Source organism: Acipenser ruthenus, chromosome 19 (genome assembly GCF_902713425.1).
Source record: "Acipenser ruthenus chromosome 19, fAciRut3.2 maternal haplotype, whole genome shotgun sequence".
In the NCBI taxonomy this organism is placed as follows: domain Eukaryota; kingdom Metazoa; phylum Chordata; class Actinopteri; order Acipenseriformes; family Acipenseridae; genus Acipenser; species Acipenser ruthenus.
In genome coordinates this window covers 21,587,348-21,610,237 of record NC_081207.1, presented here as the reverse complement: position 1 = coordinate 21,610,237, position 22,890 = coordinate 21,587,348, and the positions used below count along the sequence as shown (strand labels likewise).

The window sequence follows — 22,890 nt, the reverse complement described above, 5'->3', positions numbered from 1 at the left end:
TATAATATATAGGGGGGAAACACTACATAATAATAATAATAATAATAATAATAATAATAATAATAATAATAATAATAATAATAATAATAATAATATGAACGTATTCTACAATTACAACAGGAAGGCATGCAACTGACAGACCCGATGAGATGAATGGAGAGTATTTCCTTGAAACACCGAGAACAAAATGCACGGCACAATGGGAAATCAGCACACACACAATACTGTTAGTCGGAAATTAAATTTAATATTAATCAGACAGCATTAGTACCCACTATATTGGGGGTGATAAAACGCCACGCAACACCAGTATACATAAGTAAATACAAAGCATTGTTAATGTTAGCTGCATTCATACCGTACCCAGATAGGAGAGTCTTGGCAGCTGTTATATGCCTATGCTATAGTCTGGATGCAACGCTGGCATCTCAGCACTAAGAAATGATGACTCCCAAATAATATACAATACTTTATAGCACCCTGCAAATTCACGGGCTCACAATGCATACAATTATCAATGCTAATAGTATACAAGACATATAAGGACACGTTACAAAAGCTTAAGAGACAATTATCTGTCGATCTGTTGGGGGGAAAAAGGTAACAAACCCAAATAACCAATTTTGCTTCTGACGGTTGCATAGATATTCTGCGCTGAGATAACATATAATTCCCCTCTGTGTTCATGTGGTGTTATGTGGTTTCCTACTCTAACGCCTTTTTTTTTTTTTTTTAAAGAACAGAAAATGTATTTACCTTGTTTGAAAGCCTGTTGGAGTTTGTGAAGTTTTGAGTTTGTCTGTCCTGTTAAGTTTCTTTTTGTTTTACAAAACCTACCGGTATTCCGTGCGGTAGAAGACGAGCCTCTATTGACGGTCTCTGGATTTCTTCTCACTAAAAAAGCTATCCAGCACCACCAGTCTTGAACAGCTCCATTGACGTCAGACGAGTCCCAGCCAAGGTACAACGCCTACGCCGTTTGAACTACTAACCCAATCAGGTCTGATTGATAGGACTCTGCAATCACGCCCATAAACCACAACTCCACAGATTATTTGCATATCTCCACCTCCGTAAGCAGCCAATCAAATCAGAATACACCTTTAAACCTGCCCTATAAAAAATGAAGTAAAAACCAAAGCATTTGTGGTCTTGTAGTCCTGGTTCAGACTATTTATTAGGGTAGCAAAGCACATTTCGCGTCCGTTTATTATATTAAGCAAAGGTAAATTGTAATTTCAAGATACAGTAATTTTTGTAGTCAATTTGACCGAGTTATTTACCACTTAAAAGTCGAATGTTGTGGTGCGAACTACCCTTCCCATCATTCCCAGCGGAAGTAAACTCTTGTGTCCATAGCAACTGTTAACTATTTCCTTGTTTGTGTAATCTACAGGTAAGGATGTGTAACTGATTTTCAGAACTAAAACATAGAACTAAAACATAGGCAACTATGGTAGTTAGTTTTTTTAAAAGCTGCTTTCCAATTGTCGAGGAGAACCTCATAATTATTTTGCATACCGGTATTTTCGTGGACTTAGCGAATCTCATCGACAGATACCTATGTGAGTATAATAAGTTAGTAAGTTGCACGGGTATGAAACAGGTACCGGACTCTGATTTCCTTACAAAGTATCACATTGTAAAATATCACATTACATTTAAGTGCAGTTATAAAGTACAGTAAAATCAGTAGAAAATAAGATCAAATTCATGTAACAGCAAAATAAAAATACAGTAAATAATTACAAATTCGAATAAGACTCTGCGGTTAATACAGATATTTGCTGATAAGAGTAAATTCCATGAAGGCACATAGTAAGTATGATAAATGCATAAGAACGATTTCAAATAAGAAAAATAGTTATAATTATCCACCACTAGCCTTATTAATAAGTTGTAATTTATATTTATGTCCCACCTACAGTAATTCCAAATAACAAAACAAAGAACAGCTGTGAGAAAGATAAATGAGGGTATTGATGTTTTATGTAGTGTTAGCATAAAATTATTGCACCAAGCGCCTTTTTGTAAATTGTAACCCTAGGATTGGGTATGAACGTAGCTATGCCTCAGCTGGCTTGTATTCTTAAATGAGTGAATATCTCACCAAACAACAGTTTGAGTAATTAAACGATACATTTATAAACCTATATTTCAGTAGTTCGGGACAAACACCAATAACAAAATGTTTCAGTACAAATATTTATTGTGGAGAATGCGGAGTGTGCGATTTTACAGAGAAGTATGTTGTATATAGACATTCATTTGCCATCAAACCTAACTTGGCTTGAGGGCTCGCTGCCTGGCCGACTGGACGAGGCAGAGACCCCCATTGATAAAACTTAGAAATTGTTTTTAAGAAAGGTGGAGATGGGGAGGTGGTGGGTTACGATGAAACTGAAACGCAACTGAGAGGTAATTGAAGATGGTATTTATAGTGCTAACAATCTTAATTAGCTGATGTGTAAATTGAATGATTCAGTTTGGTGATGCGGAGATTGGTGTCTGACCCTCCTCCCGAACTTTAATTATAAATTTCATTTATAGCCTGATTGGTTGCGATAGCTGACCCATGATCATTATTATCAATAGGTGCCAATATTAAAACACAAGGGTCCTGATTTTCCATATTTTTTATTTAGTTTATCAAAATACAGGTCACAATGGATATTACTCTAGTTTTAGTCAATTACCACGTAGTTATCTTATTTCCTGCAGGCTGTCCAGAGAATCTGTGGATTAGGAAGGAGAATGGCAAATGAGAGCATTATTACCTGCCTTCCTTTGGCCACCTTTAAAGAAAAGCAGAAAGACAGGGATGGTGGCCAGAGAGTCTTCACAGTCTCCCCAATCCGAGTGGACTTCTACCGACTCTTCCGCATGATAACACCACCCCTGCTCATCCCAGAGGTGAGCATCAATTTCTGTGCAGCATGACAGGTACACTGCTTATATGCAATCTCATTGGATACAAACTCCAAATATGAGGTATCCATTCCAAAATCATATACATCAGCTCCATGTAAACTCTGCACATTTGTTTTCAGATTCAGAAGAATCAAAAGTATTGATTCCATGTGCTTTGAACTTACTAATGCTCTCTTTCTCCAGTTACAGTGTAGTGCCGCAGAATCATTTCCTAAGCAGTTTAATTTTTTTTTTCTTTGCCATTGTAAAATGTATCAGTTGAAAGCCCATTTGGAGCTAATGCTAAGAGCTGTATGAACGCAGGTTTAGGTATGCCTGGGTTCCTGTGAACAGGTTCTTGTCTAATAAGGCTCGGATGCGATTCCTTTAAAAAAAAAAAAAAAAAGGTCTATAAAAGGTGTCTTCGAGTATCCCCACTCTACTATCTGCCAGGCTCTGCTCCTCTGAGACCAATTATAAAAAGCCTTCATGTGTTCGCAGCGGAAGAATGCGCGGCATACTGGAATGTGCCAGCCTGTTTTGCTAATAGAAATTACTCTCCTAGCAAGCAAAAAAAAAAAATCTTTAGGTCACTGGGGCATTAACAAAGTAGATAATCTGTAGACATTTTCTTTCTCAATCAACAATTCTTATACATAAAGTGATATAATTGGGTTTAATTGTAGAGTACTAGGTGGTAAACATTCTAGATTCTAATAGCTGAGTCATTTATTTTCTGTCATTTGGCCAAAAAGTTAGTGACCTGCTATCAAAGCCCATAATGTGTAGCTTCTGAAGCATTGTTTAAGTAGAAAGTGGTCTTGTCCAGTGTTGAAGGTAACATGTAAAATGCTTCCTACCCAATTATTTGCAAATTGCCCCACTTTGTGTCCTGTGTGTTTAATTCACAAAACAAGTTTAAGACATCAAATAAAAAAATGATACTTTTCCTTTCCCCATCTCGTTGAGCAAACGCATTGATAAGGTATACCTCAGCTAGGGCTTTAATTACAAATGTAATTGCTAGCATTTAGGACAGAAATTAGTTTGTGATTTTAATGTGCATGCTTAATTAGCCGATTAACCTATAGGAAAACAAAAGAGGTGTATATCATTATTTAGTTTTCTTAAAATATACAACACAGTTAACTAAAAACAGCCTGGGAATTGAGTCAGTAATAATACATGCATTTACTTTAAGAGGACAATAAAAATATATATATATATTAAAAAAAAAAAAAAGAAAGAGTTCACTGCTTGGTAATCCAACCACATTTGTCTACAATAGGAACTTTATTTGCCTAATACTAACAACTCCAATTTTAATTACGCTGTATCCTTTTTTAAACTCTAGATTAAGACAAAGATTAAGGGAGTATTCAGGCAGCCCTGTGAAAATGTTGAATCTGGTAGATGAAAAAATCTGTCACAAATCCAGACAGCCCAGCTGTTGCACAGGCAGGAGATGAATCCTACCCTACAACATGTGAAATTGCTGCAAATCCCAGACAATAAGGAGCATTACCCACTGCAGTTAGCAATTCCTCTTTACTTTCATTCCAGCTCTATCCAAACCCACACTCACATAGGCAGTGTATTTGAAGAGGTGCCTGCAGGAAGAAAGGATAGTGAAGTGTATTATATTAACAGTGCCTGGTTTGTTATGTCAGAGTCTATCCAGCTGTCCTTTTTGAACCCCCAAGCATTACAAATATATATTTTTAACTTGTCCACATTTCCAGTTCATTCTATTACAGAGGGATACTTCTAAATACGCTATGTTTGCCTATTATTTTATTTCTTATCAGTTTCCCCATATGTATTTATGTTACTAGTATTGTAAGGAATTGTATAAACTTTATGCATGAAATAACACCCTCAACAGATGTATAAAGTGCAGTTGCTACTGATAGGATCCAAAGGGAACATGATTTCTAATAATTGAAACAATGCACATATGTAGTACATAAGGTTGTATTGGGCATAACCAACATTATTATTATTATTATTATTATTATTATTATTATTATTATTATTATTATTATTATTATTTATTTCTTAGCAGACACCCTTATCCAGGGCGACTTACAGTCGTAAACAAAAATACATTTCAAGAGTCACAGTACAAGTATTAATACAATTAAGAGCAAGATAAAATACAATGACTTCGGTTCTAGCAAGTACAAGTATATGACAAAATACAATTCAATAACGGAGCAGATAACAGTGTCAGTGATAGTTACATCAGGATATAATTAAATACAAAATAACATCCCCAATATAAATTGTGGAACCAGGTTGTAGGAAGCCAGGAGGTGCAACGATTGCATTTCTACATGGTCCCATGCCTCCGATCTGAACCTCCAATTCTGGATGTCAACACTAGTGATTTTTCAGACTGATGCATGAGGGCCGAGTGAGTCACCACTTATGCACATGATGTGGAGTGACTCATATTGGCTTCTACACACATTCTGTGATTCTATAGGTTCAGTGAATGTGTTTCTGTATGTCTATTGGTGCTGTGATTTGTGTTTTATAGGGGTTTTTTGTGCGTGCTTATGTGTGCAAATGACAAGTTGATTAGATATATTTGGATACGAATGAAAAGATGAATAATACTTTCATGCTAGTTTAAGATTTAGAGCAGATATTTTGTCATGCGTAGTTAAATAACCAAAGAAAATCAGTTCAATACATTTGTGTGTCACTTAATTTCCGCTGCCGTGCTCAGCCAGATGCATTATCACAGCTCAATCACACTTTGCCTTTATCACCCTAGCTTCACAAATTATAGCAGGCAATAATCGCTTCATAATGGGCATTCAACTTATTACTTAAGGTAGGGAGGCTAGTAGCAGAGACTGCTGTTGCTGATGGAGTGTTAATCCTGTTACTGTTTTTTTTTTTTTTTTTCCTTATAATATTTCAGGTTGGTTTTAAGTCAGCATGACATTTATATTGAATAGGAATGAATTAGTCCAGGCATTGGTTGGGGTAATCTAAATTTGAATACACTTTTGACAAATTAAAAATAAATCTCTTAATAAGCTAAATAAGCATGCCCTGCATATTTCTTGTTTAGGCACCTATGTGCCCCCTGCACAGATCCTTACATCCCTTCCAGAAAACTGGAAAAAATGTTTGTATTGTATATCAGGTCCTGTAGTTGTTGACATCTGAATTATCTAATTGAATTCAGTCGTGTACAAATGCAGTGCAAAAAAAAACAAACAAAAAAAACATCTAAGAGCATAATAAAACAAATCCCAAAACATACGAAAATATAATTAAATCAATTAAATTAGATTTATAGATTAACATTAAACCCAAACAGCACTCTATTAGGAATATTTAAATGTCAGCCAAAGTTGATATTTACTGTTTTAGGAAAGAAAACAGGGAGTCTGATGACAATGCTTTGTGTAAGAGAATACTGTCACTGTCTTAGCACCACATCGAGTGCTGCCTGCAATACAGAGATTGGTACATTCATATATTGTTTAATATGTTTATATTTCTATGTGGCACTGATGTGGCAAGTGCTGCCAGACCCTCATTGGGTTTGCTGTTGGTAGACAGAAGAACAGTAATTTAAATCCCATTGCATTCAGTCCCCAACCTTTTAAAAGCACAGAATCCATCCCGACCCAAAAGATACAGTCGACAGATAGTTCTGCCAGTGTTTGTTCTAACTGTAGTGCTGGAATATTAATAAGTAAGAGCACAGTAAATAAAGCTTAGTTCCTGCAATATAGGTCATCTTTCAGTTGGATAATATCTCTGCCTTACATTATGTAACATGCAGACTCTGTGGAGCTGTGTTTAGGTTATCTCTTTTCATTCATTTGCAAGAAAAAAAAAGTTGAAGAGGCAGCAGAGCCTTTTACAGCTAAAAGCACTTTTTGACTGGAGCTTATTTGCACAGCATTAGAGATTTCATATGGCACTTACATAAAGTGTGCACAAGCAGCTGAAGATGATGATTTGGGGTAAAGGTTCCTGATCTTTTTGCTACAGTAGTACATTTAACACACTGCTTACATTATAACAGTGTCTGTTTTAACCACTCAAATGAATTGTACATTTAATTATGTCTAACAGGATCAGTTGTAAGTACAATTTACTTAAAACCCAATCAAATGTGTGAGGCATTCTTCTTGTCTTGCTCTCCCAAACTTTTCTTTGTATAGGTACAGAATACTGATGTCCTGTGCACAGTGGTAGCTCTGTATGATGTCTGCCTGCCTGAAGTTGGACCTGAGGATGTACACTCCACTGTCTACTCACCTGGTGCCAGCACCATTCTGCTTGTCAGGGATGAGAAAGGTACTTGATTGACACTGTACAGTGTCTCAGAGACTGCCTTGTCCATGTCCATCTCTTCAGCAGTGCTGTATGTCTACCTATATATCTGCTGTCTGTTTGTTTGTCTCTAACCACATCTGCCTTCCCGTATGCATGTTTGCCTCATGTCTCACTGTCTGATTATCTCTCTAATCCCATTTCTCTTCCTGTCTGTCTGTTTGGCTAACCCTATTGACCTTTGAATGTACGCCTAGTCTCTGTGTGTTTGTGTTGTTTAGAGGTCTTAGAGGAGTACAGACAGAGAACACTGTCTCACCGTGAGAATGAAACTATCCCTCAGCAGCCTGCAGATACCCGTGATGAGGAGCACCAGGGGAGGTTCTCACTGGCATTCAGCGACACGGAGGGCAGTCTGGAAGAAGGAGAGGAGTCAGGGGAGGATTCCGACAGGTGTGTATTTAAGCCTTAGACATATTCCACACTATTATGTTACATTATACATTGACTGGTCACAATATGCAGCTCCCGGCTCATTGTTAGATTGAAATGTTTGTGTCTTGTCCTGTGTTGAAGATTTCTGTGACTGCGCTACTGTAGCATGTCTCTTGTTTGTCACATTCTGTTACACTTCTCTGCAGGCTCAATCCGTCATTACCTGCTATCGATTCAATTATATTTGTGCAACAGTTAAAAACGGTTAAAAAGTATTGTATTATTACATTACTCTGAATTTTATAATGGTGTTTTTTTTTTTGTTTTGTTTTTTTTTTTTTAAATTTAGTCGTCGCCAATTATTTTTACCCCGGTTTTCACTCCAATTTAGCATGCCCAATTATTATCTGTATCCCCGGCTCACCGCTCGCAACCCCCCCGCCGACTCAGGAAACGGAGGCTGAAACACGCGTCCTCCGAAACGTGCTCCTTCCAAGCCGTCATTTTTCGCACTGCAGATCCACAGCAATGCTACCAGACCTATAGTGCCGGAGGACAACACAGATCTGGCGGCTCCGCTATAGTTGCCACAGGCGCCCTATCGGCCACAGGGGTCGCTGATGCGTGGTGAGCCGTGGATTCCCCTGCCGACCTAAGCCCTCCCTACCCGGGCAGCGTTCAGCCAATTGTGCGCCGCCCCCTGGGAACTCTCGGTCACGGTCAGCTGTGACATAGCCTGGATTCGAACCAGCGATCTCCAGGCTATAGGGCACATCCTGCGAGGAGCGCCTTTACTGGATGCGCCACTCGGGAGCCCCCCCTATAATGGTGTTGTTAATATGATCCTCCTCCATTTTATGTCAACTTAAAAAATGGCCTGTTGGGTCTATTCAATTGATGTGAACGATGGCAGATCTAAATACTGCTACTGTTCAGATCTGTTGAATAGACCCCAGTGTCTTTATAGTTGGTACACAGCTGTTTCTATGATTCTCTTGTGTGCAGTGCAGTGGTTGAAATTTTGTTGCTGAAGTTTGTGCAGTGTGGAGCTGAAATCTAAACTTGTTTGTTTTATCTGTAGGGAAGACTGGGAGAGGTTTAATGGTGGAGTGAATGAATTCCTGCTGAAGGTGATTGATCGGCGTGTCCAGAGGAGGAAAGCGCAGGAAAACCGAGAGATCCTGCCTTCTGCCATAGGGATAGAGTCGCGGATAGTGGCAGCTGCAACATATGAACTAAAACGACTGTAAGTACTCCTACAAGACCTAATACAGGCATCACATACGAGCACCACTACACTCTCAGTCAAGACAGCAATAAATCCAATGACTGGTGACAGACAATAGAACCAAAATCTTACTACACTTTATATTTGGAGTCTTCTGACTAGAATATATAAACCCAGACAGGAACCAGTTTTATAAATGTAAATTTTTATTAATACTAGAAAAATGTCATACAATTAGCCTTTTTAACTACAGAATCCTCTGGCATGAATTTGTACCGAGAACAGCACCCTATTCTGTAAAAATATAACAATATATACCAATAAAATATATAAAGTATGGGATGCTTTATTGCCAAAAATAAATCTTGTTTTTATCATGTTCAGGTATATATAGGTACAGACCTGCCATTAATTCACATTGTAACCCTGTGAGATAAACCAGTAAGTGACTTAATCTGCTTGTGCTTCAGTAGTGCCCATGTTGAAAACTTGGTAGATGCAGGACCTTCTGGAAACAATATGTAGATTGTCTTCTGGGGATATCAAAATAAAATTATTTGTGTAAAATAAAAGAACTACAAAAAAAACTGCATCACGGAACAGCCTTTTTTTTACAGAGCAATTATCATTTGCCATTATTGATGCATTGCAGATTCTCAACTTGCTCCCTCCCCAGCTCTCAGCTATATATAACTGAAATTATATAAATATTCCTTAAATGAGGTCTCCCCTCCCAAAAGGTGGGCAACGGCTCGTGTATGGTAGCATCTAAAAAAAATTAATCTTTGTAATCTTGTCAAAATCTGTTTCCCTCATTGTGGGTTCTTTAAGAGCCCTGTAATCACATGTATGGCAGCTAAAGGACATAAAGCAAATGTTATGGCTTTTCTACCAGATGATACAGTATCTAATTTCAGCCAAATTTTATTTCAGTCATTTTTACATGAAACGTTTTATTTTTGTAGCAAACTTGCAGTGTATTTTAGTCTGGTAAGCCCAAGTTAGGAAATAAGTGCATGTGTGTTGACAACATATTCCCAGGACGCAAATGAAACACAATTGTTCTGTTTTCTCATAAAAATATAATGCATCCTTCTAAAAAAGTAATACTTTTAATACTGAATTTACAGTCTCAGTATTAAGTAATAACACATGAGAAGGCGTGGGTTGTAATGATACAGCCAAGTGCCTTCTACCACCTGAGAAGTGGGTTGTATCAGTACAAACCACTCTAAGTGTTACTGTGCCTATAAAATGGCTTAAAATTACTATTTTACATTCGCAATCCTGTCGTAGTTAAAGCCCATTGCAACTACAATCGCCCACGGTTTTAGAAACTGTTGATCGGCAGCATTCAGTACTAAAGCACAAGGATTTAAAAGCGTTCTCGCTGCGGCCGAAGTTTCCAGATTAACTAAAAAAAGACATCCAATGAGGTCGACTTTCAAATCATGTGTTAGACTAATGAATAATCATGAAAAAAGATGAATGTGGCCTGTAGCTCTTGACCAAATTTCTTGGCAAATTTCACTTTAAAAAGCTGTTGACCCAGACCCGCATTGATCTTAATATATGGAATGAAAGGAGGCTGTACTGTTAAACGTATGGCTTTGGAATGTCAGCAGCCAATCAGAATTCAGGAAATGTCCAAGCCGTTTTATAAATTGAAATAAACGACCAAGGGGCTTGACAACTGCAGCCCTAACAATGCAGTTTTGTATTTTTATTGTTTTTTTTGGGGGGGGGAGGCTAGCAATGAGCTTGGGGGTGCCTCAGGGCTCTATCCTGGATCTCCTGCTTTTCAGTATATATGTGCTCCCACTCCTAAAGCAGGGTAACAAAAACATTATTGCATGTGCAGTACACTATTACTGTGAATGTAGTGGCCGATTTTCAGATATATTAAAAAAACATAAGAAATGTTATGAACAAGAGGAAGCTATTCAGCCCATCAAAGCATGTTCACTTTTTCTAGTATCTGATTGATCCCAGGTCTTTGTCTAGGTGTGTCTTAAAGCATCCTGCCCAAGTACACTACAATGACAGGCCTGTTCTAATTATGTACTGACAACATAGCTTGCACATGAAGGGCAGTTGTTTGCATTGCTGGAAAGCATTGGATAATATGAATGGCCATTCTAAAACCATATTTACAACTGTACCTCTATTCAGGTCCCTCCTGTATATAATATATATATATATATATATATATATATATATATATATATATATATATATATATATATACAGTCACCTCTAGAATTATTGGCACCCTTGATAAAGATGAGCAAAAAAGGCTGTATAAAATAAACAACACAGGTCATGAGCTATATTTTATGCTCAAATATATGGGAAAACCATATTCTTTTATTCTAATACAATTGCTCTGAGAAAAAAGTTTTTTACTAACAAGTAATAACATTTTTTTCTCAAAAAAATAGGTGTCAGAATTAATGGCACCCCTAAAGATTCTTATACAAAACAATAGCTAAAAACAAAATATACCACTTACCACTTTCTTGTGTGCAGAAAAGAACCTCATACCTACTGTAAAATATGGTGGTGGATCTTTGATGTTATGGGGCTGTTTTGCTTCCACTGGTCCTGGGGCCCTTGTTAAGGTCAACGGCATCATGAACTCTACCCAGTACCAGGACATTTAAGCCAAAACCCTGGTTGCCTCTACCAGGAGGCTGAAACTTGGCCACAAGTGGGTCTTCCAGCAAGACAATGACCCCAAGCACACATCAAAATCCACAAAGAAATTGTTAATTGACCACAAAATCAACATTTTGCAATGGCCATCTCAATCTCCGGACTTGAACCCCATTGAAAACCTGTGGTTTCAATTGAAGAGGGCAGTCCATAAGCGCAGACGGAAGGATATCAAGGATCTGGAAAGATTCTGTATGGAGGAATGGTCTAAGATCACTCCCAATGTGTTCTCCAATCTCATGAAACATTATAGAAAAAGACTCAGTGCCGTTATCCTTGCAAGGGGAGGGTGCACAAAGTACTGAAAACAAGGGTGCCAATAATTGTGGCACAAATTAATTTTTTTGGAAATAAATTTATAGTTTGAGAAATGTGTAATTTTGTTTGATTCCATTGAATCATTAATAAAGTCAAATATATTCCACATGTTGGAAAATTACAATATAGCTCAGTACTGGTATTATTTATATTTAGTCTTTTTTGCTCATCTTTATCAAGGGTGCCAATAATTTTGGAGGTGACTGTGTATGTGTGTATATATATATATATATATATATATATTTGAATATTTTCAAGGGAAGATGAGCCATAAGCTTGGTTACCAGTGTTATTTCTTCTAATAAATTGACATTATGTTGAAATGTCTGATATTTGCATACATTTAAACAATAATGGGCTTTCGTCTTTGAAATGCTAACAAACAGCTGTTGTAACATTCACTTAGTTATTCGTTACAGCTTCAAAGGGGAAATCGGTGTTAAATATTACAGATAGACACATTTTAATATTGAGCAACAATCACGTAGAGTTCATTTGTAGTCATTTGTTAAAACTGTGTAGAACATGCAAAGTGTATTAGTTTCCTTAATGAGGACACTTCCATTTATCGACACACCCTCATTACACTGAATGCCAAGCCTATTTATAACATTTTTCAAAAGAAGATCAGAGTGCATGCTAGCCAAGAAACAGGAAGCATGTGGTCGGCAGAAAAGAACACATTGACTATTATACAGTCTGGTTATCGATATTTTAGATAAACTTAACAAGGAACAGCAGCAGACATGGTCAGATCCCTCTTTTTCAATATATATGTAAAATGAATGAAAAAACAACAATATTTTAGAATTTTGTTAATATTTATTTATTTATTTGTTTATTCTTACTTTTTTAATTAAATAATTTATTTTTATTTTTCCCCATTTGTTTTTGGACGTTTTTTTGATATTTTGTTGCATATATGTACTCGTGGTGGGCGTTGTACAGTATGTAACTTTTATTAACCGCAAGCCTGGAACAGTTTATGGCAGACAGGGTGGTGTCTGCAAAGAATCCCCCCCAAAATTCTAAAAGAATCCCAGTGCTCAGACAAATTTACTGTTCATGTAAATGGGAAGCAGAGGTGCCGCCAGGGCACTTCATGTGGTCAACCTTACTGGCTGCTGTCCTACACTGTGGCTATTTCCTGTTCCTGGACACATAATTTAGTCTATCTTTGAACATTAACCTTGTTAACTATAGATCACTGGGCATACTACCCTCCCATCCTTCCGTTAAAAGCAGACACTATTGCCTAGCTTTTGAAGTTTTTGAGTTCTCCAATAAAGACTAAGTAGCAATTATGCTGTGTCACCACACCCTTTACTGTAATAGTTTCCATATGGCAGAACCCAGCACTGTGGCTCAATGTTTAACTGGAATTTAAACCCTTGAGATAGAAATACCTCTTTTACGCTCGAGTAGAGTCAATGTTGGAAAGCAATAATAAAACACATACATTAACAGATTGTGTAATTTAAAACGTGGGCTTTTTAAGATCAATACAAGTGTGTAAGATATCCAGATGCACATGCAAATAAATTACTGGCAATCTCTGCTTCCCTGTTATTGTTACACTATTTGAAGGCTCTGACTGCTGTATTGCAGGTAGCTGGCCTCTTACACCTTTAAGCTCTGCACTGGAAAGCCAGCGAAGACATTTTTCTTCGGTTGGTAAAACCTGCTTGTACTGTGGCCAAACCAACATGATTCATCTAAATTAGTGTCCGTCTCATTTCAAGTCTCAAATATAATTTTTGTAAATCATATATATGAGAACATTTTGTTATCTTTACTGTAGTTGCTAACATGATTTATCCCATAAAATGTATTGCCACATGTATAATTATATATACTGCACTGTTTATCAGATACTGCATTCCATATTCAGTCATGTTATCAATATGTATATTTAATTATGTGATTTAACCACTGTCTAACATAATCTAGTGTGGATTAATACATGCATTGGACTGACTTGGCTTGCCTGGATTGAGTGTTTTATCCCAGTGATATTAGGACTTATTAGAAAGATGTCAGTGTTGTGATGTGCTGGCAGAATTCCAACTGCACACAGTCATTGTAGGTGCAGGGGCTCTATGGAGAAGTGAAAACTGGGCCCCATTATCACTGACTACATTACAGGAAGTAGTGCTGTCTCCATGGCAAAGCTTTACTATGAGAAGTGAAATGTTTATTTCTGTCTCTTTCTGTGGTAATCGAAAGTGGGGTGTTATAGCAGAGGTTTACACCATATATATCAAACATCCAGTTGGGTATGAAACACTCCTCAGTCCTCTAGTAATGTAAATTTGAAAACAATATTATTATAATGCTTCCAGGATATTAAGAACCCTGCCTAGAGTTCATTAACATGTACTGTTCTTGGAAACTAAATACTTATGATGTCACTTCTCTTAATCCTGTGTCCATGGTTACACATCCACAGGAAGTCAGGTGAGAAGGTGTTGCAGCTGGCTTTGTTGTCTACTAGGAAACGCTACCGGGGATGTGGAATGGGCAGGTACCTTCTGGAGGTAAGAATATAAAACATATATGTGATTTGTTAAAATCAAGCAATAGGGGCTGTACATTCTTAAGACCAGGACATTTTACAAGTGTGCCGGAAAAAATCTTAATCATCTCCATGTGGGAAGTTCTTAGGTTTTAGAAATGTTCCCATCAATTTGATCTCTTAACTGATAAGAAGAAGAGATATTAAATGGGGTTCATGACATTTCTCAGGTCACTGTAAACACATAGAGGACTGACCACAACTTAACTACAATACATCACCCCATTTCTGCAAGCCTTCACGTCTTACTGTGACAATGCCATTTCATTACTACTTGTTACTTCATAGCATTTGTAAGCAACATTCATGAGATTTAAATAGTGCTATTATCTATTGTATATCATACATGCTTTCATGTTCCTGTTTTTCTGTTTGTTTTCTACAAATAGCTTAATCAGAGATTACTACTGTATCACAAAAATGTACTCCCTTTAGAAACATTATTATCAAGCAGGTTAGTTGACACCGCTGTTGAGATTTAAGAGATTTAGTTATCCCTGAAGTGTGTTTTAAAGCTATCAGGATTAAGCTTGATAAGAACATTCAAATATTGCGTGAATAGAGCGCTGTGTCAGAGCAGGATTATCACAACCTTAATGACATTACCCTAACGCTGGTGTTGTTTAGTTTATTAAGATACCAGTGTCTACAGTGTCAGTGTCTCTCAGTAAAGTTCAGTTACAGTTGGTGTCCAGTAAAACCCATTCACAGCCACAATGTTTTGCCTATGGACAAATTTTCTTTCTTTGAGATTTGTCTGTATAGCATGTTGTTACAGGGAGCAAATATTTAATTCTGTCCAAATTTAAATAACTGTATTTTAATGTGACTATTTGGAAAATGTGACTTTAAATTTATAGGAGGTTGATTCTTATCTTGATGTTTTATTGACAAGTCTGCTGGAGAAGCAAAAATTGAAAGACTGCAGTTTTATGACTGTCAAACCAGGCTTGGATTTTTACTGCCACCTACTGGAAGCCACTTAATTGCAGCTACAGCACAGTATACACTTTTGGGGAATTACTGGAACTAGCAGATGTCTATGGGGCAAGTAAATAAAGATTAAATGAACACTTTAAAACATGCTCTTCAAAACACCTTAGAAAAAAGAAAGCAACAAACAATAATCAATGTAATAAAAACAATGTATTTAATCATAAGTTAATTGTTCTATAAGTTGTTTGTTCTATATCAGTTAGCATAAGGTATTTTTCTTCATAATAAATTGCCGGTTACCAGTTTTGTTAAATTTACACTTTCACTCCAGGTGGTGGAAATTGTATATGTAGAAAATACCAACCTATCGTTCAGAACATATCGTTGAGAACATATCATGAAAAGGTCTTATTTTAGTCTTGTCCTCGATAGAATTACTAGTATAAATGTCACACACAGGGTAAGCCTGTCCTGCACTTCTGACTCTCCTAACTGGAGCTGTTTCTACAAAGGTTTTCAGAGACCTGCATTAGGGAGTAGGATTGAAAAGATGTATAGAAATAGAGACTCTGTGGGATTGAAATAAGGTTGAAATAAAAAAAAACAACACTTTATGACATCAAATGAGAATGAAGAAAGTTTTAAGGGTGACTTAAACTTTTAACTTGATCATGCAAACAACGTAATCATACTTGAGAATTTAAATGGTCACAAAATGAGACTTTTTCAGAAATTATTCATGTTCTTTTTATTATACAGGGTGACTTATAATTCGTGCAACATCACAGAGCATCGCAAAAACTGGAGCGTATGGGGAGGATGATATGCAAAGTAAAAATATCTGACAGAGGCACTCTGTGAAACACTGTTTCGCCACCAAGATACTGGATGCCTACAGTTCCTCATATACACAGTCCCTGCATGCTGCATGAATTATCAATCACCCTGTAGATGTTTCTTTCTCTTCAAATACATTTGATTTATTTTTCAAACCTGTAATTGGTGCTCAATTATTTATGTATTTTCTTTTCCTCATAGAAAGAATAGCAGATGGTAAGAGGTAGTGCAGCGGGTCATTGGCTTGTCCTCGGTTGAATCTGCTCTCATTTAGTTTGCTGCATTATTCATGCACTCATTTTGTGTTCAGGTGTGGTTTCAGTGAAGTGATTCAAGTTGATGTTTAAAGGAGTTCATAGTTTTAAACAGGAGTATTACTACTAATCAGTTAGAATGCAATGAATCTTACACCTCGAACAACACAAGCTGTGATTAGAAAATTAACAATAAAATCCCTGTTCTGTGCCTGTCCCCTGCAGAAAGGAATGACACTTGTGTATAGTCCCAACTAATGTGTTTCTACAAGGATTACACACATTACCAAAACAAGACATTACGACAGTAATCTAGTGCTCTGCAGCATAGGGCCACCTGCTGGTATTCTTGAATGAGGACAGGGCGTGGAAAAGCTTGCAGTTAGTCAAGTTTTTGAGACATGCTTCCAGTTTATTATAAATTGATGGTTGTTGATGTTGAAATAATACATATTGTAAACACTGCATTTTCTCCCAAGCTCCTGAAGGACCACTCAGTATGTGGTTCTTATGACGCCCTGCTTGTCCATGCAGACAGAGATGCGGTAGAATTCTTTGCTCGCTGCGGATTTTCTGATGACATCATCCTCAACAGCAAGTTCAGGTTAGTAAAGGCTTGAATCAGAATGTTACTTTTCTAACAGTCTAGTAAACACAACGGCTCAATACTGTTTTCTGCAATAAGTTTCACATGCAAATTCAATAGTGCTAGATAATGAAAACAAACTGAGCTGTCAAATGATTGGCAAATCAGCAATCTAAAACCTGAAGTCTTTTGTTTTAAAGTTTTTCCATGATTTTTATTTGCTAATGAATGCAAACGTTTTCCTCAATAATGCGTTTTGCTGAGAATTCTGTATGTGGGTCGATAGCCCTCCTACTTCAATATTCCACTTAGAAATGGTTAAATGAGAGGCCTTTACAATATCAAAATTGAGTTCCTCAGTATTTCTTTGTTAATCTCGAGATTGTGTGCTATAGCATGGCTTTAACCAGCAGTTACATTGTGGGTATTTCTAATAGCCTAAATAATAACTTATACCAAAAATAATCTTCTACTTACATACAGCTTTTCTTCTGTTCAGGTGCCTTGTAAACAAAGGCAAATCTACTTTAAACAGGGTTTTAAGGGTAACATTCAAGGTCTTTACTAGCGATTAGGGACCCCATATTGACCAATGAGGTTAAAGGAAGTTTCCTATCCATTTTCTAATGTACATTTAAACCTGTATAAATATAATTTTATGCAAACATTAATTTTAAAAGATATGTGAACACATATCTAGTTCAGTCTAATCTAATCAGACCTGCACGTTGTTGCTTTCTTGTGGCATAAAGATTTTCTTCTGAAAGTGTGTTTCCCAATTTAAGGATGGTTTTGGTGAGATATTTTCTGCTATATAACTTCTCTTTCAAATCTAGCTCTATAAAGTGTAATCCCTTATTTTCAGTTTTTTAAACTTTTTTTTTTTTGTATTCACAATGTAGTCAGTTTGAGGATGACTGGACTAACACACAAATGATGTGCTACCTTCCAGCCTTTTCCAGTGGTGAGTAAGCAAACCCTAAAAGCACCAATACTTCTTAAACCCATTAAAAAATGTTTATTCCCAAAAACTAAACATAGACCACAAAAATACATTGTTGTGTAATACTGCTTTACTTTAGTAAATGTGAAAGTATATAAAAAATGCACATGATCATTTAGACCACATTTCATATCATTTTTATAGACAGTATGCATTTTTCTGCAAACTGAAGGCATTAACTTCTCACTTGCCCTGCCTTCCTCTTTTTCTTGTGACATGAAAAGAAATGTTCCTCTTCACACAGCTACACTATCCACGTCTATAACAGAGAGAGCCCACTAAGAGAGGTGATTTACATTTAGCCAGTATGACAGATCTTTCCACACAGTAAATAATGTCACTGTCCGTTCTTTCTCTGACTGCAGGAAAGGATGGCCCCTCCTCTGGACTCTCGCTTAACCTATCTGAGTTAGAGCTGGAGATGGAGCTTTGGTGAGAGTCTGCTTTTATAGCTTGCTTTTCTTGAATTAATTTAGATTTATTGAAAGGAATTTATGGCAATGCAGAATATATTTCTTTGTTTATCCACACAGCAGGTGTACAGCAAGTAATACATTGTATTTACTGTGTTAGCAGTTTCTTAAATGGAAGTGTCACAAAGTACTGTACAGAGCCCTCCGCAGGACAGATATATGAACATTTTTCTACACCCCATTTATTATACCACGTAATTGCACTGATCTCTGGTTTATATTCTTGTGCTCCAGGAGAGTGAAGTCCCTGGCAGCGTACCAGGCCCAGGCTGTGTGTATGACCAGGCTGGCCCAAGAAGTTGCCACACTTAGAAAACAGGTAGGCATTCACCTAGAAACAAATGCGTCTACAAAAAATGTGTATTACCTTAGGGGCCACAATTAGAAATATACTACAAAGTAACCCCTTTGTACCCTGTTCTTATAATAATCTCCCTCAGGGGATTCAAATCCTGGCTACTGGAGACATCTGTACTTAGCACAAGTTGTTTAACAATCTGGGGATATATCCCCTTGAGTGCCCAATAATATACTAATGTGCATAACATAGATACACAGACTTTTCGTTAAAGCGACTGTCATGGAATCTAATTTACATCTACAGTATATAGTGACAAAACAATACATGCTGGTTTCGAGCACTTTCTGATGGGGTTGTGGCCGGGTCCACTTAAAACCTGTGGACACTGCACCTTAACTGTAATCATGTTGTCTTGTTCTGAAATTGAAAAACACTGTAATCTCTGCTCGTGGTGAAGGCTAGCAGACTGTAATTGTTGCAAAAACTTGATCCATTTTTGAACAGTTCTAAATTGTTACTACCTTTTTTTTTTTTTTCAACAATGTTTTCATGGAAAGACCTCTTGTCATTGGGAGAAATGTGTGAATTTTAGACATTTCTACATGAAACATTGTCTTATTGTTAAACATTTTCTAGATCATTTTAAAATTGAATTTTAAACAACATGATGTCAGTATATTTTACTGTTATTCCTTATACCTCTATTCGTGCATATGTTTATTACCCTGGCAGCTGGTCTCACAGAGGGAGCAGATAGACACACTGAGCACAGAGCTCGAGAGAGAGAGGGAGGACAGACACCAGCTGGGTGAGTAGCTCACAGTTCACTGGGAGCTCATACAGTGCTTGTGAAAGACCGGGCCATTAAAAATAATCCTCTTTAAACTGTATCCCTAGAAAAAAAGCATCTTTCATATGAAGACACTTTAAATGATAACAACAATAAGAAAAAAAAAAAAAAACAGAAAGTAAACTGGATAAATTCAAACATTTATTTTGTGAATTTTGTTGATTTGTTGCCTTTTAACTCATTCAATCCACAGCAGACATTTTGATTGTACTCCGAATCCATGCAGTAAACCCCCTTAAGAATCATGTGACTATGAGAGGTTTAGCCCACATCATATTTAATTAGAAACATCTCACATGCCTTGAACTCTGCCTTGAAGTCAAACATAAACAGCAAAGTTGTTGCAACTGGAAATCATATCCTTCCAAAAATAAATACTGCACATGAACGAAATGAAATAAAGATACTTTTTAAAAATGTTGTACTCCACTCATGCAGCAGTCTGGTTTGCATATGCTGAACACTGTGCTGTGCTCACCACTCAACCCCCTGTCATGTTCTCACCACTACCCCTCCCCACATACACATACACACTGTACGCACAGAAGAAAAAAATACCTCTGTGTTGTACTTTGAAATAGAACAAAAATCCATTCATCATTATCCCTCTTCTTTGTACATGCATAAAAACAAAAATAAAGGTAGCCCTCCTGTCTTCCAGGTCACCACTCTAGTCTTTATTAGAAGCTTTTCTAACGATGACTGATGTGAAGGTCCTTAACGTTATTACAAACCTCATCATTCTGATATTTTTGTTGTTTTAAAAGAAGTTATGCACACTGTGTAATCTTTAAAAAAAGTCGGACCAAGATGCAACTGTATCAAGAAATAGAATTCTTGATAACAAAAATAGATTTGTTGATGACAAAAAATGTTTTCAATATGAGCAATTCAATTTTTCTTGCAACAATATAATCCAGTATGCTTTTTGCGGTGCTACAACTCCATGATTATACTGCAGTTGCTATGTATACCAACATCATTATACTGTAGGTACAGTATGTTCCAAAATGTATTTTAAACAATACACAGTTTATTTCTATAGTTTCCACATACAGCACTTGTATTTTATAAACTCATTGTAGTCTCTGCCATTTCTCTGTTTAGAAAGAAAGTTTCTGGACTACAGACTGGAAAAGACCAGACAGATTCTGCAGATGAGCAACATTAGCTCAGGTTTGTAGAACGTAAAGATTTACAGATTTTTTCTATTTGTATGCACTGTTTCAACTCCTTTTAGATTTCACTGAATCATACTGTGTTTCTGAACACTGATTCCCTTTGATTTCAGCACCCCTCTCCATCAGCAGTGATGAAGATTCTGTGGAGTCAAGTCTGACAAAGGCAGGAGGGCAGAGAGAAGTGATTGAGGCTGTAGGAACCCAAGGTGAGTCTTCACTGCGCATTGATTGTAAATCATAGGAGGATTGCATTGTTTGCATTGTGAGAAGAGAGGAAGATACAGTCCTTGAGGTGTAGTACAGGACTACATCCCCCAGAATGCCATGGGGTTTGAATTAGAGCCAGGGTGGGAAGCACCTGGTTCTAATGAAGTGAGGGACACCTGCCTGTGATTAAGCAGGTAAGTATAAAAGCAGGTTACAAAGGTTTGTTGAGAGTTGGGGTGAAGGCTGAAGACTGTTTGGAACCTGCGTTGGGATAGGCAAGGGTACTTTGTTTAGGAGTGTTGTGTTTGAAACCTTTGTTTGTTCCTGTGCTTGGTTTTTTGTGATTTATTAAAAGTGCACAAAAGCGGTGAAACTGCAGTATCACTATATATATATATATATATATATATATATATATATATATATATATATATATATATATATATATATTATTATTATTATTATTATTATTATTATTATTATTATTATTATTATTATTATATATTTTTTTTTTGCAGGAACTTGCACAGGAGAGATGTATTCGGTACCATGCTCATCAACACCTCTGGACCCTGGCAGCAATGTATAATTGTTTGAATTAAATAAAATAAGCAATTTTTTACAATTTTCATTACTCTACCTTTTCTACATTACTGAAACTTATGATTTTTATATATATATATATATATATATATATATATATATATATATATATATATATATATATATATAATCATCTTCAGTCTATTTCAATCCACTGCTGGAAGAAGGCCTCCACAAGATTCTTTCACACAAATTTATAAATTTAGGAAAACAAAATATCATAGCCCTACTTATAAAACAATTCTCAAATATTGCTTCAAAGTTGTTTTAGTAAATAAAGAGAGAAACGCATTGCCTGCATTATTTCCTAAACTCTAGAAAACTCTAGAGGACCCTTCAGTTCTAATTCTGAGATGTACATTTGTTTAAAAATGTGCCTATTGTCAGTTTAAAACGTTCACATACAGCAAATAAATTAATGTAAAAAACTGAACATACAAATGTTTTCTGTAATGTGCTTAAAGTTTTAGTTTGGATTAACTTTGTCAACTCCTTTTAAGATTTTTTGTTTGTTTGTTTTGTTTTTTGCCGATATGTTCTACAAGTTGAATGAGTTGTTTTTTGTCCCACGAATTGTATGCTCAACAAGAATTAAAATGACACATTAGGACTTTGAAACAATCAAAATACTATCTGGTCACTTTCTGGGTGAAGATCAGGGCCAGAGATGTATTTTAAGGGCACATCCTGTTTTAGCTCTGCCCACTTCTGATGATGCCATCAGAGTACGAATAATGGGCCAATGCGCACCTCTAACTCTCATACCAGGGAGCAGATACTAGAATGATGCTTTCCGTCCATCTGTCTGTCACACTTCATAACTGTCAAACCATGAATGGACTTTCATCGACATGACACAGGCTGACACAGGGAAAGGTATTCACTTCATTATCATCATTTACACGTTTATGGTGCATTTAGATTAGGACGTACATGTGCGTTTTATTTTTCATGAATTGGAAAACTTGTGTATGATTTGGGCATCTTGCATGTTTTACACACCAAGAATATCTGTAGTTTAAATACATTTCACTTTGTTCCATACATATTTGAAGTCCATATGTTTTACTTGATTGATCAACTATACTGAGCAACATTTTTTAGCTCTTTTACAAATGGTACTATATGTATGAGCCGTAATTAAATTAAGATATGGTACTGTAATATGAATCA

General features: G+C 36.5%; 2 protein-coding genes across 5 annotated transcripts in view; one reads left to right on the top strand and one right to left on the bottom strand.

The window, feature by feature from the left end:
• Nucleotides 1–941, bottom strand: part of smpd3 (sphingomyelin phosphodiesterase 3) — a 43,535-nt gene extending 42,594 nt beyond the window's left edge. Inside the window, exon 1 of one of the 2 annotated variants that reach the window (XM_034040701.3) lies at nucleotides 838–941. The gene's annotated coding sequence lies outside the window, so the exon portion shown is untranslated. Of the gene's footprint in view, nucleotides 1–756 lie in introns of both variants that reach the window. The other variant, XM_034040700.3, reaches the window with a different exon arrangement.
• Nucleotides 855–21,745, top strand: si:dkeyp-50b9.1 (uncharacterized). 3 transcript variants are annotated; one of them, XM_058992616.1, is made up of 14 exons: nucleotides 855–961; nucleotides 2,722–2,913; nucleotides 7,104–7,239; nucleotides 7,497–7,668; nucleotides 8,732–8,896; nucleotides 14,361–14,448; nucleotides 16,993–17,117; nucleotides 18,002–18,063; nucleotides 18,468–18,534; nucleotides 18,810–18,894; nucleotides 19,609–19,684; nucleotides 20,834–20,902; nucleotides 21,018–21,113; nucleotides 21,633–21,745. In XM_058992616.1, exons 2-14 carry the CDS (start codon nucleotides 2,755–2,757, stop codon nucleotides 21,701–21,703), a joined length of 1,371 nt encoding a protein of 456 aa, XP_058848599.1. In that variant the 5' UTR covers nucleotides 855–961; nucleotides 2,722–2,754; the 3' UTR covers nucleotides 21,704–21,745. The 3 variants fall into 3 exon arrangements, with proteins under 3 accessions (XP_058848599.1, XP_058848598.1, XP_033895989.3); XM_058992615.1 differs by lacking the exon at nucleotides 855–961 and adding an exon at nucleotides 1,171–1,396; XM_034040098.3 differs by lacking the exon at nucleotides 855–961 and adding an exon at nucleotides 1,403–1,565.
• Nucleotides 21,746–22,890: the final 1,145 nt, after the last annotated feature.

What these genes read in the sequence shown, in the direction of transcription:
- si:dkeyp-50b9.1 (XM_058992616.1), top strand. Translation starts at nt 2,755, where the DNA reads ATGGCAAATGAGAGCATTATTACCTGCCTTCCTTTGGCCACCTTTAAA. An exon ending in ATCCTCAACAGCAAGTTCAG is followed by an intron (nt 17,118 to 18,001) that starts GTTAGTAAAGGC and finishes TTCACAATGTAG; the next exon opens with TCAGTTTGAGGATGACTGGA. An exon ending in TTGCCACACTTAGAAAACAG is followed by an intron (nt 18,895 to 19,608) that starts GTAGGCATTCAC and finishes TTACCCTGGCAG; the next exon opens with CTGGTCTCACAGAGGGAGCA.